The sequence below is a fragment of the Oenanthe melanoleuca genome, chromosome 3, assembly GCF_029582105.1.
Source record: "Oenanthe melanoleuca isolate GR-GAL-2019-014 chromosome 3, OMel1.0, whole genome shotgun sequence".
Lineage (NCBI taxonomy): Eukaryota > Metazoa > Chordata > Aves > Passeriformes > Muscicapidae > Oenanthe > Oenanthe melanoleuca.
The window spans coordinates 13,240,757-13,257,003 of record NC_079336.1 but is presented as its reverse complement, the minus strand read 5'-3'; the positions used below and the strand labels follow the sequence as shown (position 1 = coordinate 13,257,003).

Sequence of the window (16,247 nt, the reverse complement as noted above, 5' to 3'; positions counted from 1 at the left end):
ATTGTTTTATAGTTCTCATTATGGTTCTATTAATACTGTGTGTGTCTATTATAGCAATGTTATGTCATATAGTACTAGCTATATTTTATACAGCATTAACACAATACAAACAAGTACACTAAAATATGATTATATATGTAAAATATGCTTTACCAAGTCATAAAAAGATATCAAAATCAACAAGTTTGTGTGTTGTTCCATTCACAGCCCTTTTTTCCATGACAAGCAGTACGTAGTTTCACAGTGGTTTTCCTACAGGATGCTTCCCAACAGGCTAATTTCCCAAGCAGCAGCCAGTGCGAGGAGGGGCTGTTCAGTGTTTAGGAATTACTGCCACAAACAGGAAGCGTTTCATGCTTTCTATTCACAGTTACTTGAGGAGGGAGAGGACGTGGGGCCCAGGGCAAGAGCTACTTTGTAATAGGGAAAGAAAGCTGACATGGCTTTTGGTTACACCAGTCCATTGTGTTCCCTGTGGAAAGTAGGCGTCAGTTAAGTCCATGGAATATTCAGCTGGAATAGACTGCCTGCTCAATGACAGAATGAATAAATTACATGGTCTCACTAAAAGTAAAGTCCTAATAAATAAGTGAATGCAGTGTCAATGCATGTGGATGGATATTGTTTCATTCTTAAAAAAACAAAAAAAGAAAAAAATCTGTGTTTTACAAGGAAAAATACTGTTTCAGGTGAAAAGTAAAAGTTACATTTCACCATCTCTGGGTTACAGCAATGCTGCATTATTTATGAGTCAGCACCTCTAAAAGATGTGTTGAACTGCTTTAGCCAGTGTTCTGCCATGATGGACCATGCAAAGATAAATACACAAAACTGTGCTAATGCCAGAACATTTATTCTGTTCAAATCACTTAAAACTGAAGGGCTATTTAACAATAAATGGATGACTATTGAAAATGCATCTCCTCAATTGCTATATAAATCAGGAATTACTTGAATCAGATTTCTAGTCACTTTTTCAAGAAGGTGCCAAAGCTTGCTGCCTTTCTGCTGAATTACAGAAAGCTGTTACTTTTAGATAACTTCCTGTAATTTACCAGCAGGATCTGCTCCGTGACTGCTGCAGACAATGTTCTTTGCCTTTCTTTGTGGACAGTGAAGCATTTCTCTTTACCATGAGAAACGTTGAGCATGGCATCAGCATGCAGTGATTGAGTTCTAAGTTCTTAAATTGTAATACCTTTCTTTTTATTATTTTTTTTTTTCCCTCTTCTTGTCTCTTTTTTAAATTTATTTTTATTTTTTTTAGAGAAGATGGGAAATTCTTATGCTGGTCAGCTCAAGACAACACGGTTTGAAGAAGTGCTGCATAATTCTATTGAGGCCTCTCTCCGCTCAAACAACTTAGTTCCCAGACCAATCTTTTCTCAGTTGTATTTGGAAGCTGAACAGCAACTATCATCACTGGAAGGTAGGAAAAAAATGGAATCTCAATTTTTGTCAAAGGCAGTTCTGCTGTTTGCTCAGCCACGGCTCAGCATACACATTTTAAATCATAATATAGATAAACATAATGTTTCATTTGGATATTTTTATGATCTGCAAATATATATGTATTAGAATTGGATTAAAAATACAAACTGCACTATTTTTTACTTCAAAAAATTTAAACCACTTGCTTGGATTCATCTATACACATAACTTGAAGTTCTAGGAATTGTTCCATTACATTTGTGGAGAAGTCTTTGGAGATTTGGAACCTAAATCTGTTATCCTATAATTTGGAATATACTGCTGAAAGTCACATAGTAAATGATAGAAAACCCATAATAGATTTATAAAACACATATGCTAAGACTGATTTTCAATCTGCATGAATACAGCAGAAATATTTTTTAGCTTTTGGGATGGTTTATAATTACTTCAGGCATAATATTTGTAGTTATTTTGTGGTTTCAGAGGTAAAAATTTAGGATGTGTACTCTCACAAACCCTGCACAAGTTGGTATTTAACACATAGGACTTCTCACTGAAATTGTGTGTTTACAGAAGTCTGCTTTCTCAGTAATATACAGTTTAAATGAACTGTATGGATCTGATAAGCAAACCATGATGCAGTTTGGTGTTTGGTGTCTGTTCTTTGTAGTGCTCTCATGGTTTCCAGTGAGTTTACTGGTGTGTGCTTAACATTGGCATGGTGGTGTAAGTTTGTGTTTAATAATTTTATTATTTAGTCATTTCTGTCAAGAGGGTGGAGTTTCATGTTTTTGTCCTTCTCTACTTTCCCTGTCATACTTTGCTGCAGTTACAGTGAGAAATGCATAAAGGTCCACAGTAACACACACATGCATACAAAATCAGGCCAAGGAGTAGTAACAGATAAAAGTACTTTGCCCAGATTAAAGTCTTTGCTATTGCCTCACAGTGACAGATGTGAATATTTATTGAAAAAAAATCTGCTCACACTTCATTGGTAATTTCCTCTTTTTTTTTTTTCCTTTTTTTTTTGCTAATATAGGACAAAATAATGAATATACATTAATTGTTTAAATATGTGCCCTGCACAAAGTGATCCTTCTATCAAACCCTTTCATAAGGATTTAATAAACTTCCACTGCAGCTGTGATGTCACAAAATTGATTATGACATCAGTTGGGAAAGATGCCTCAGGGGCAGATGCATTGTTCAGGAACAATAGTGCAATTTCACACTTTTGTAGTCTTTTTTTTCTTTCAAGACTTTCAAAGAACTTTGCAAACCTTGAGGGGCTGATTCTGCGTTTGTTGTAGATAATGGAAGCAGAATTGAAGTGTAATTAAAAGTCTCATAACAGCCTGGCAGAGAGCATTCCTTTAATGAAAGTTTCAGACAAGGGGAACTCTGAAGGGACCTGTAATAGAGTGCCTCCTAGGTTGTTCCTCAGGTGGAAGAGGTCTTCAAGCTGCTCTTATGTACTGCAGCCTTGTCAGAAATTGAATCTTCCACTTCTGGCTACATGAATCCCTGTGCTCTGAGGGCCAGGAGGCACCTGAATCAGAGAAAAATCCTTAGGGTCTTGTGCATTGCTAATGAAACCCTTTACAGTGGCAGCAGCTCATGCTTGAGTACTTTCTTTTTTACTCTTTCCCCTTTTGAACTGAACATGCTGTAGCTCTCTTATTTCTTAGTCTCCACTTCCATTTTCCGTTTCTTTCTTCTATCAGATCTGTTTCTTTCTTTCTTCTGTTATGGTTGAACTAACCTCACAGTTTACCTCTGTCCAAAAGAGAAATAAAACACATCCTGTTCTGTTCACTTCGTTTATTCATATATTCTCATTTTCTCCCTTATCATGAATTTTGCCATCATTTGGATCATCCTCTGTGCAAATCTAATACATAAACCCAGCAAAAAGAAAAAAAGAAAACTTGTCACTTTTCCTTAGTTAGATTTTTTGCTGGTTATGAAGCTGGGATGGCTCAGCAAAGGCTCCATTAAGTGTCAGGGAAGGGAAGGGAAGGGAAGGGAAGGGAAGGGAAGGGAAGGGAAGGGAAGGGAAGGGAAGGGAAGGGAAGGGAAGGGAAGGGAAGGGAAGGGAAGGGAAGGGAAGGGAAGGGAAGGGAAGGGAAGGGAAGGGAAGGGAAGGGAAGGGAAGGGAAGGGAAGGGAAGGGAAGGGAAGGGAAGGGAAGGGAAGGAAGGAAGGAAGGAAGGAAGGAAGGAAGGAAGGAAGGAAGGAAGGAAGGAAGGAATTTCTTATCTAGGAGCAAGGGGAAGGGGAGGAGAGATAGACTCAGCCCTTTTGCGTTGCGTGTGTATGTTAGTCAAGGTTATGTCATATTACATAATTTTACTTAAATAGCATAGATGAAAAGTTTCACTTTTCCCTTCATTCAACTGCAGCATTTTTGTCTTTAGATCATGCTTTTAAAATACTTGTGTTTGGTGTTCTGTTCTTAGTCGTGTGCACTGGGACTGGAGCCTAATGTTCAGAGCTCAAAAGTAAACATGCCCTTCAAATCATCTTCTAGATTGGACTGTAAATCTTATTGACCTTGACAGATAAATATTCAGACTCCAGACTTACTTTCTCCTCCCTAGTTCTCATTTCTCCTATAGTTGTTGTCTAACTGATTGTACAATAATTTGTCAATAAAATAAAAGGATATTCTGAGGAGGGTCATAGGAAAGAAAAGAGAAATCCTTGATGATATCCTATGGAATTCTGAGCCCCTGATCTAAAGTCAATTGAAGCAAAGAGAGTATATCCAGTTGAGACTGGACTTTGAAGGATGACTGCACTGCTTCACTTTTTTTCTGTTTCAAATCTAAAACCTGGATCAATAGAGTAACGTCAGTGCCTAACTACTCTTTTCCTTTCCCAAATACAGCTTCCTGCTGGTCCTCAAGTATCTGCAGCCCTTCAATTTTGCCAGTGTTTGCTGTGTTTGCTTGTGTTTGCTGCAGGTGTGTCCCTACAGACACCTAGAAGCCTACAAGACTAAGACATAAACCCCACTGGGTTCACTTAGTACTTCTGGACTGTCTGTCTTGTATGTAAAATATTCCTCAGTCCTAGAAGTCTGTAGAAGTGTTTTCCCCATTCACCAGTTATTTACTCTCCTCTGCTTGCCACATTTGTCCCATTTGAGTGTATCTGAGCCATAAGAAGGGATGAAGCCATTGGCCAGTATATTTTGCTGGAGCTGTTGCATCATGAATGAAGAAACCATTGTCCTTTGGATGGAGAGAAGGAAAGAGTCAGTCTCTAGTTGAAGAGGTGAAACAATCAGGAATAAAGCCCTCTAAGCACACCTAACACATTCCAAAAATTGAAGCTTACATCTTGTATTCCTCTCCAGTATCCAGTACTGCCTCCATAGTTCTTCTTGGACTAGCACAGTCCAAGCAGAGGCTGCTGTGAACCATCTTTCCTTGACACTGTGCAGTGTCAGTGCATTACTTGGAGCTCTGGATCCTGGTAGGAGACAGACGGGCTGAGAATTAGGTGTTGTCATGGCATGATCTGTGGTGAAACTAGTTTAAGCAGGAACTGTTTTTTCAGTGTCCTGTACAAAACCAAGGACATGTTCAATACCTAATTAACAAATTCTGTACTTGGACTGTAGCCAGGACATTCTAAAGTGGCAACAAGTAATGCTTTGGGTTTTCTTGACAGTTAATATTGTAAGCAAAGGATACAGTTACACTGTTTTGATCAACAAGAATTCAAACATTAGAAGCTAGTCCCCTAAAAATTGTGGACTTTTCTTAAAATAATGTGATTTTAAAAATTAATAAGTTGAGGCTTCTTTATCTTTGTTCTTTTGGACTTTCTCAGGTACAGTTGAGTCATACTTTTGAAATTCTTTTGGACAGAAACTAACATCCTTATTTTCTTGGTGAAAGCTGTCCTATCAAAAGCATGACTGGAAGTTGGAGGTTTAAGGAACAACAACTATCAGGAGTTGGCAACAGTAAATTCATTGTCAAGAGGAGACAATCCAGTTTGCTGTAATACTTTCTGTAACTAGGTCACCCTGTTCACTCACTAGGTTGTTGCCAATATTTTCAGTTGTCCAAGTCACTTATGCTATGATAATTTGCAGCAGGCAGCAGAGCAGATAATGAGGAAGAAGACGAGGAAGAGGATGAAGAAGAAGGCTCAGAATCAAGTAGTCCTCCTGTTTCCTACCAGATGAAGCCTCCCCCAGAAGGATGTTGCACTACTGATGGTAAGAGTACAAATCGTGCTGTCAGAAGTATTTGCCCTACTGAAAAGGGTAGAATTTGGGCTATTTCCCCTATAATTTGTCAGAATGAGATAATCTGTATGATAGAGAAATCCTAAAAATGTCAGTGTTCATTACCTGCCGGATAAAGCTGGATTGCTCTCAGTTGCTCCTCTAGTTGACAGGGTCTTTGTTCAGTGTCAGATAAGCATTTGTGTTGGAATGCCTGGCACAAAGACAGAACTTCTATTCTCTTAGGGAACATAGCCTTTAAAATGTTGAGCTTGCAGGCATGGCATTTGCTAAAATGAATGTGATAACTCTTACTGCTTTATCACCACTCTTTTCTGTTTAAAGTGTATCTTACTCTATGAAGCTGTAAAAAATATTTGAAAATCCAAGAAAAGCTGGTAAAATTCACCAGATTTTGAGAACTATTTTCTCCCTTTTTGAATGTCTGACCTAAGTTATGATAGTAATCCATAAAAATGTAAGTTACAAACTACCACCAAGAGAAACTTCATTGTACATTTTCAAATTTTTGTTTATGGCTGAGCAAAATGCAAGGAAGAAAATTATCTTTTAGTATGCCCTTGATCTTAGAGGGTAAGACTTTGTTTTTCATTAAAAATATAGGAAGTCCTTTAATGAAGACAATTGTGAGCAGGAAACAAAAACATTTTGTGAACTTATTTTAAGTTGAATTGATTTTTTCTAGGTTTCTGCCAGGCTGGTAAAGATTTGAGACTGGTTTCAATTTCTAATGAACATATTGAGGTGCCATCTGGATTTTTACTTGTTGGTGCAAAGTCACCAAATTTACCTGATCACCTGTTAGTGTGTGCTGTGGATAAAAGGTTCCTGCCAGATGACAACGGGCGCAATGCCCTGTTGGGTAAGTTCTGACTGCAGTAAGTGGATTCTTTTGTGGCTTCAATTAATAATAGCTAATTACTTTTTGAGTTCAGCAGATCTTATTTCTAGTCTCCATCTACAGTAATGCTCACAGGTCATGCACAAGAAGATAACAAGCCAGAGCTGGCTGTGTTTGCTTTGGGAAGATACAGAGTGATCCACTTCATTAGAGGTGGTTCATCACCTTCTGTCCATGAGTCCAAGGCTAAAGTCATTATTTGACTGGTGCACGTCCTGGTTGCTGGAACTGCACATCTGGTAACTGGACTGGTTGAACTGCTGCCTGTGTCTGTTTTAGCTTTCCAAATACAGATGTATACAGACTGTAGGCCTGTGAAGTGGAAATTTCAGGCTCTTATATACATGTAAACAGTTTAATGATAGTTTAGACTACAAAAAATTACCTGTCAATTTACCTATTTGAGATAGGGATCATATTCTCCACTGTGTTTGAACAATAGCCTAGGATTTGGATCCTAACCTATGACTTTTTGCTCTTATCACAATATAAATAAATATGAGTGATTATAAGTTGAATTTTTTTCTATATGTGTAATCAATTCATCTTGTGTGTTTGAAAAATACTCTTAGGAGGATGCTTCAATTTATTGTATGTACTCTACATAAAAGTTTAACTTCTGACATAAAAATAGGCCCTTCTATCTATTTTTATTGTAGTCTTTCTGATTAACTTCATTAACTTCATCCAAATCAAGCAAATAGGGAAGATCTCCAATAATGTGAATTAATTAAATGAATATTAATGTTATTAAAATTGAATATTTTTATATTGGGAAAGGTGGTGCATAATTGGAGAGAGAACTCATTTTGCAGACACTCTCAGGTTTGTATATATTATTTTCATAGTTAACAAAAAAATTATGATTAATCATGTATTTGTGCACCAGTCTGAGCTTTGAATAGCAGAAGGGAAACATTTCCCAAGAATTTTAAGAGTTTTTTTCACAAACACTGAGGAATATGACATGAACTCAATTGTCATCTCAGTTTGAGCAGCTCTTCAAGGCATTTGGGTTGACAGTGGAGTGTGAAGGTGCATAATGTGACTCTATGTACAGTAATTTCTTTTCCTATGTGATCTTGTAGCGTTGGATTGGTCACAGTGCATTTGACCAGTGATTGTAAAAGAATTAGGAGGCTTGTAAATCACCCACGTGTTGTCATTTTAAAGATAAAGACAGGAATGTTGTACCACTCAAGTCATTCAGTGTTAGCACTATTAACAACTTAAGCTCCTTAGGCTGTTAGCAGAGAGGAAGTAGTGTATTTGTTAATTGCGTGCTAAACAAGAACAGAAAAAGGCAACAGGAACGTTATTGGGAGGGGTTTATGTCCTCAGTTTGCTTATTTAATACATTTTAGTTTCCTGAAACCATTTAAATGCTTATTTTTTGACTGTTGTTACACACTTAAACCCCAGTGAACCATGTTCTTTTGCAGAGAATTCTACTAACTCTGTAGTATGAATTTTATGTATTCTACAACAAGCTCAAATATAAAAGAACTTATGTATTTTAAGATCTGAAGTCTCTATCTTCAGGTGGAGATAAAGGTGGAAGTGGAGATAAAATAATGTTTCTGGTCCCTAATCTAATGAAAAAAAAGTATCATAATACATAATTTAATAAATCATACTAACATGAGGATAGTATACTATTTGTACAATAGATCATACTGTGGATAGAAATAATTGTTTGATTCAGGTTTTCATAGTGCAAGTCAAATGGGAAATAAAATTAGAAGCAGACGTGAGTAGCCTTATGGTTTCAGACACATAGTGGGATAAAAACCAGAACCATCATTGCTCTAAATATTCAATTAATGTAGCACAGTGATCTCTGTCTGGCAGTAGATTTAAATCAAAAATATGTCATAAGAAAAAAGGAAACTATTTAGTGTCTTCCTTTGCAAGATAGCACAAAAGCCTTATTTTATTGCCTTAGTTTAGGCAATACTCTGTCAAACATGTTGGCCTTTTGAAACAGGATGGAAAGTGGTCCCTTCAAGCCTTTGTAATTTAGAGGGAAATTGAATTGGATTAATTTTGAATTTAAATTATCTGTCATGAGTCAGAGTATATCCCACATTTTTAGTAAGGCTTGTTGGTGATACAGACACAGGACGTCTAACCCTTCAGCATCACTGGTTTTTTTTGCCTAACTTCATGCTTTTTCCTCTTAATATACTGTATTTTTGTAAGGCTGCTGTTACTTAGTACTGTTGACTTTTTTCAAAAGAGTTTATTTAAAGAGAGAAGACACCAACGAGTCACCCAATAGTTTCCTGGTTTCTTATGATCTGCTGCATATGTGTGTGAAGCTGCCTGAGGATTGCACAAAAAGACCATAAAATAACCAGGAAATATCTCAGTAGTTTTAGGGCCGGATTTTGACTTATGATCTTGTTCCCATTTGGGGCTGTTGCTATTTCTCTAGAGCATGTGCCATTTTACTGATAGTGCTAAGAAGTTTTCCTGCCATCAAAGCAGATGTGCTTGTGGTTTGAAAGTCATTTCTGTTGGAGGTTGTTTTGTTTTTTAGTTTTTAAATTTGATTTATTATTCCATAGGAAGAAAACATCAACAGTTTCTGGAAAAGACTATATTTTTGACAAGGAAAATGTTTTCTGTCTCTAGGCATGTTCCTCATATGATTCTGTTAATCATGTTAGATCACAGGTTTAACTGCTTTGCAAAACAGATTCAAGTTTTTGCCTTTAGGAAGTGTTTCTTGAGTTTTATGCAGTCTAAAGGAATGCTTAGATGGAGGAAATGATGAGTGATAGTGAGATATTTATTGTTTCCTAATTAAAGCAGCAAACATGTATCACTCCCAAAGGTTTTTTTTTTCTCTTCTTATTTTTGTTTTTTTTTTTAATTCTCACTCTTCGGGGGAGTCTCTCATGATAAACAAAGCAGCTATTCAACCATCATTCTCCAAAAGACCAAACAGCTGCCTACTTTCCTAGCAGGGAACAAGAAATCCTTTTTTTTCCCCATGGGTCTCTGAGGTCAGAGTGACAGAGGAAAAGATTAGTTTGCTTGCATTGTAAGCTGTATGTAAGATGAAAACATTGTAGTATAAGATACTGTGACTGTTTCTAATAAATATGCAATGATCTATAGGGGTTTTGCAACAGTGCTCAGTTTCCATACAATGGAGCTCTCCAGCTTGACCATATTGATTTTATTTATTTCTTAAACTTAGGACTTCAGTCTTCAAACAAAATGGTACTGAGTAGGTGGGAAAATCATGGAGCATTGTCAGTGTTTGTGTGTCTTTTTCTGTGAGTAGAAATGAAAAGAAGAAATACTTGTGGTCAAAAGTTGAAAGTATAATCATTCCTTGTTTGAGCAAGCTGCAAACTTTCCACCAAAATATTAATGTTAATTAAAAGCCTGTTACTCATTTAAAAGAGAAACAATAAGAAAATTTTCTGCCACTTTATGAAAGATTTGATTATGAAATACCAAATGGATGTCCTTCCATTCTGAACTCTTCTCTTTATCCCTACCACAAGCTCACTGTAGATCCCAAGGAACCATTTTATCAGTGAGAAGGTAGGTCAGGTTTCATAACCCTTTGGTCCAAGGTCCTTCTTCAGACTGCAAGGTCGCTGCTGTGGAAGAGCTTTTTAAATTATGGACAATTGATCAATGTGATGTGAGCAAATCCAAGCAAATGCATTTGATAAATCACAGATACAATCAAACACCTTCTGATTAAACAAACTTCAGAGGGGAGCAGCCTTTAGTCACAACTGAGCTGAGCTTGGTGTGAACCAGTGACCGAAAGGTGAAAGGCTTTTAGCCCCTAAACTCCAGGCATTGATTTCTAATTCTCTTGTGAAATCAATCCCATGACATAGATATATTGAGTCACCTTATGGCTGCCCCAACTCCCCTGACCTTTGTCCTCTCCATAATGTATGGAAGAATATTTAATGCAGCTTGTTTATGAAACAAGCTGTCCCCTCTGTCAGCTGCTGCCTTGGGCCATGGCATGAGCAGGGCATTCAGAGGAGGATGATGAAATGTTTGGGTTCTCAGTGTTACTCAATCTGCCACACAAAATGCTCTGAGCAGGAGTGGCAGAGCTTTGCAATGAGGAATGACTGAACATTTTATTGCACTGGAACTATAAGAGCATGCTGTGTTCTATCTGTGGTGTCAGGGCTGAGCTGCATTAATGAAGCAATGGCTGTCACCAAAGAGTGTCAGAGGGAATGGGATGGAAAAGGCAGGAGCTTGCAAGAAAGGACTGAGTGAGACTCAGAGGGGCTGGAGCAACTTAAGGTAAAAGATGATAATTTGACTTAAAGGAAAATTAAAAAAAAAAAAACAGCTTATAAAATGTCCTCCAAGAGCTTTTCAAAACAAATGGACTATTTAGATCTGTTTAATCCTTACTAGGCCTTACCTCTGTGCTACATAGAGTGTAAACTAATTTTCTAGTATATGATGCAGAGTTAAGAGTAGATGATTAGGGGAAACGTTTTTTTTCAGGTAAAAGATATTGCTACATCTGGCTTGGACAGATGTAATTTACAAAACTGATCTGAAAATCTGAAGTCCAAATGACATGATTTTGTGTCTACTGTCCACCTTGAATTGAACAAATACCTCAACATTTGGCTTTGTTGAGTTGCTTTGTCAAGACACTCAGCAGAGTCATAAAACCTAAAGTGTACTTTTGTAAAAAAACAAAGAGTAAATTTGAAAATATGTCTGGTCTTGTAAGTGGTAACCAGGCAAAAATTGCAGTGCTGCTGCTGTGATGCTCTGTGTGCTGCCAAATATGTGGGAAGTTTTCATTTACTAGCAGAAGCATTTTTGATGATTTCTTAATCGGCATAAAATGCATGCAAACTCCACAGCTTTTGCCACATCCGTTCTAATTTTGTTTCCTTTTGTTGTTGCTTTTATTGCAGCTACTCAAGGCTCTGTGATGTTAGACAGATGCTTTTGTGCTGACTGATATAACACAGAGGATTCTGCAGAGTCATGACTTGTCGTGATTTTATGAGTCACAATGACTTTTATCATCCTACTGACTAGGATCAGAGGGATAATAGGCAGCTTTCAATGGTTGTTAGCCACTTGTTCCCATGGATACCAGACCAATCTCCACATCAACTTTAGTTTTTAATAAATTCTTCTGAACCTTTTGAAAACTAATGGAAGTGCTCTGGTTGAAAACCAAGCAACAGGTGTTTACAGAGCATTATGCTTCAGTGCTTGTACTTTACAGGAAGAAAAAAGTGTTGACCTTTACTTTGTAAATTTAATTTGTTTGAGATATGTGATTGAAATAAATCATTTCATAAATGGCCAAAATTTCCTTTACCATGTTATTGATCCTTCATTCAGTTTTTTTCTTTTCAATGGTATTGTCCACTTTATGTGTAATACATTTCCTTTGTTTTTACCATTCAGTGAATAGACCCTTTTCAATTCCTTTTATTAGACATAAAAATATGTCTTACATATGATTAAAATGAAAGCAAAGATCATACTTCAGGTCATGTGTAGAAAACAGAGGAAAAAATTTCCATGGGCAAGATTTTAATTGCTCCGTATAGGATGATAATAATAATAATAATAATAATAATAATAATAATAATAATAATAATAAAAAATATTTGCATTAGTCTGATGGAAGATGAAAATGTCTTTAGAAATGCTTTGTAAGATGGACAAATAAATGCAGAATCTTAAGGCAGCTGTGTGAGCAGTTGCCCTTTATTTATGATGCACCATGAGGCCCTTGTTGAGGCTCAAGCTGTGTATCTCAGAATGAGAGGAAATGGCAGCATCCCTGGAAATGCCCCATCAAGTCTGAGTACAAAAAGCTTTACAGGGGAAGAACTATGTCTCTGTTGTGTCTATAAAGTTGCAGACACTTTGTTCCTGTAATCATAAATAGTTTCAGCTGCTGTGAAGTGCTGACACAGTCCAGCTGTAATTTGACAAAGCTATTTTAAATTAATAGCCCAAGAATGCTTTAGTATTTTTTCCTCTCTAAAATAGCATCTGTAGCAGGAACTTGGTATTTAAATACGTTTAGATCTATTTAAATATAGTTGGTTAAATATGCTTCATTTCTTGAGGCTTAATTGCATTTTTCATTGAATTGAGTGAAGTGAAATTCAGTGAAATTGAATGATATGTCAATGAAAACTGAAAGAGAAGTGAAGCATGTACATGCTGTGGTATTGAATAGGGCTGGGGTTAAGCAATTGACTCGGTGCTCTTCAGTCAGAAACTTCATAGGCAGGTAATAAATAGGAATTGTGACCTTTTTCTATGAGAGAAAATGAAAAATATGGCCTGTTTTATTTGTTTCGTAGACATGAGGCTATGTTTTTGCAGTCTGTTATCTGAAGTGCAATACTTGCTGAACAAAGTGCAAATACTTTTTGTTGAGGAAAATGTTAATAAAAATTTCACTCTGTGAAAAAAACCAACCAAAAACCCAAAACATAAATACAGCCTTTCCTCTGGAAAGAGTCATGTTTGAATGTTATTAATAGTGACCCACCTATCTCACTGGATTATGTGTATTGTTTATTTTATCAGGCTTCTCTGGCAATTGTGTTGGCTGTGGCAAGAAGGGCTTCTGCTACTTTACAGAATTCTCAAATCACATTAATCTTAAACTGACCACTCAGCCCAAGAAACAGAAACACTTAAAGTATTATCTGGTCAGGAATGCACAGGGAGCTCTGACCAAAGGATCTGTAATCTGCTGGAAAGGGGCAGGTAAGATAATGAAGCTGTCTTGCTTGAGCTCTGGTTTTCATCATCCAAGCTTAGCTATCACGGGGGCTGGCGTCTGTGCAAAGCCTAGGAGAGATCATTTGAAAGGCTCTGTAGAGCCAGGTGACTGCTAGAGCAGCTGTAAAAGCCATTGTCTGACCTAATATGAGCCTGGCATGTCTGAAGACATAGCTTCCTTTATTCCAAGTGTAGCCTCTAAGCAATTCATGTGTGAAATTACCAGAAAGATAAAGAAGGTTCTTTTTTGCTTTTTTTTTTGATTAAGATTTCAGAGGCCGGCAATCTTCAACCAGTACCTGCTCAAGCACCTTGTTCCAATTGCCAGAAAGTTCAGGCCTCTCAGGAAGCACTTCCAGCGAGCCTCCCCCACCTGCAAATCCCAGTGCTCCAGCTGGGACTCAGCAAACAGGTACCTCTTGGAAAGAAAACACACTGGGGTTAAAACACTTCCACTGCACTCTTCTGTGCTTGTGTATTTGGGTGTACTTGTGTGAAAGCAAAGGCAAACAAACAAGCAAGCACATTGCCCAATAAAACAAGTTGAATAGAATTAGAGATCTATTACAAACAAAGAAAGCAATTACACTTTGAAGGCTTCTCCCTGTCCATTTATTCACATCAGGTTTATGTATAAAAGTTTAGTACACAGTAAATAGGTATTCTTCAGCTTGCTCACAAGTTGAACCAAACCAAAACATTTTAAAAAGCCCTTATTTCTCAAGTGTTTTTCCAGCTGTCACTTGTCTGGTCACGGATGACAACTGTTACAGGATCCAGCGTAATTTTAGGTTTTTTTTGTCTGATCCAGTCTATTTTATGTTATGACCAGGATCCTTTTCAAAACAGACATCATATGGGCATCAGCTTAGAAGTTTGTGAATTTTTTCTTCTGCTAAGAAAAGTGACTTTAATATTAAAAAACAAACTAATGGGCAGGATCTGTAACTTTCTTTGTATTAAAAATTATTTCTGAGACCTTTACTTTTCCATTAACTTGACATAAATGAAAGGTGATAGATTGTAGAGGCTAGAGTGATGTCTCTGAGCTTCTTCATAATGAAAACAGCACTACAGTGTCTTGTGACTATTATGGGTTTTTCCTGGGTTTTACACAGGAGAGCTGAAGCACATATGTGGTGGTTATATTCTATTCTCTGTGTGAGATAGAAGCCTGTTAAATACTCATGATCTGGAATGCTGGTGCCCTTCCAGAACAAATCATCAATTTCTTTATGATAACAGATTACCTTTTTTTTTTTTTTTTTTTTTTTGTCTTCAGATGTTACAAAAAAGCTACATTAATTACAAGCATGTTAGACTTGAGAACACTTTTTTTTTTAAAATGCAGCATGGTTAAAAAATCTTAGAAAGATTGAGATGGAGACTTACTAAATTTTAAACATCTCTCTTTTGCCTGGCTCTTGAGTAAACTTTATGTAAGAGCCAGGGTCATACAAAGAAGCTGCAGCTTCTGACATATGCATTTAATTGAAGAATCAGATTTTGCCCAGGCACTTAATTGGGAGTAGGAGGTCCAAAGTGGATTGTTTCATTCAGCACTGTATTCACTCTTGGGCAGATGCCAATGGCTGTATTAAAGTAAATGATGAAATGATTGGTTTGTTATATCAGCTGAGGATCTTGACCTAGAAATGTTTAATGTAAATATTTTTTTTTCTTGTCAGCTGCAGCCGTAGATCACATCCCTTCAACAGCTGCATTCAGCTCAGCAGTTTATAATGGCAAGGAATCACCTAAACAGCAATTGATGAAAAATAACCTGCCTGCTCTGACAAGACCTTCAGTGTTAGGTATTTGTATGGATTTGTTGTTCAATAACTCTAAACTCTATGTGTATAACAGAAGCATAGAACAAATTATATCATGATTGTAATTTCCTGAAAGAATAGAAATTACCATTCCCTTCCAAGTCCTTTCTGACCACAATACTGTTTTCCATATTAATATCCAGGAAAAAAAAGTCTTTGTATGTTTTCAGACACAGTTTTGTTATAGTTCATAATATTAACTGGATTTTTATTTATAGTTCATTAATTTAATAGAGACATGGACCAGATTCTGAACCTAGATTCTTAAAGAATGTGTCAGTTTGCATTTATTTCTCCAACAGATTTTGTGAAGGGAATTAAGAAATATTTATCAGTAATCAATCATAGGGTGATTCCTATTGCAGTTCCTATTGAACTGTTGCAGTTCACCTTGGGATCAAGAGCTAGACTTTGGCAACTGTCTCCAAATTCAAGACAATGTCCTCACTGTAGCATTATTATCATGATTTTTGTTAATTGTTTTCTGTCACAAACTATGTCAATGGCTTGTTTAAGGAAGAAAATTAGTTTTCACGATGGCAAGAAACAAACTGTAGCTCTATTTTAGGATAAGTCTTCCCAAGTTTCCCTGCTGGCATCACAAATTCTTCTCTCTGCCCATTCAGGCTCTTAATCTCTTTTTTCCATGCAGCAGCACATTATTGCTAATTCATTTCAGAAGGATTAATTTCACATATCAACATATCTGCAGGGAAGAGCACAACATTGTCAAATAAAAAATCCTTTGTACTGGTCTAAGTATCTTGTGACTTTATCCCAGCACCGTGCCAGGAAGCCAAGAGAAGGGATGAGCAGCACAGATGGCCAAAGGCTGCCCTCTCGTGGTAAAGTGTAAGGGACAAAGTCATTGGAAATCCGTGTGTGAGGGTCTGCAAGAGAACAATCTCCTTCTAGATCTGAAGGTCTCAGGTTCATCTTTAATTTTAATAATTTTTTCAAAATTAAACCTACACTTCTTATGTGAAATTCTTATGTTGCCTCACATTTTATGTGGGACTATCTATTCCACCAGGAGA

The 16,247-nt window shown here is 36.9% G+C and overlaps 1 protein-coding gene across 1 annotated transcript in view; it reads left to right on the top strand.

Annotated features, from left to right (window-relative positions):
- The first annotated feature begins 1,272 nt into the window (after positions 1-1,272).
- Positions 1,273-16,247, top strand: part of GREB1 (growth regulating estrogen receptor binding 1) — a 54,701-nt gene continuing 39,726 nt past the window's right edge. Inside the window, exons 1-6 of the mRNA XM_056488632.1 lie at positions 1,273-1,429; positions 5,545-5,670; positions 6,386-6,562; positions 13,181-13,363; positions 13,647-13,790; positions 15,067-15,192. Of these exons, the coding sequence (XP_056344607.1) occupies positions 1,273-1,429; positions 5,545-5,670; positions 6,386-6,562; positions 13,181-13,363; positions 13,647-13,790; positions 15,067-15,192 (913 nt within the window). The remainder of the gene's footprint in view (positions 1,430-5,544; positions 5,671-6,385; positions 6,563-13,180; positions 13,364-13,646; positions 13,791-15,066; positions 15,193-16,247) is intronic.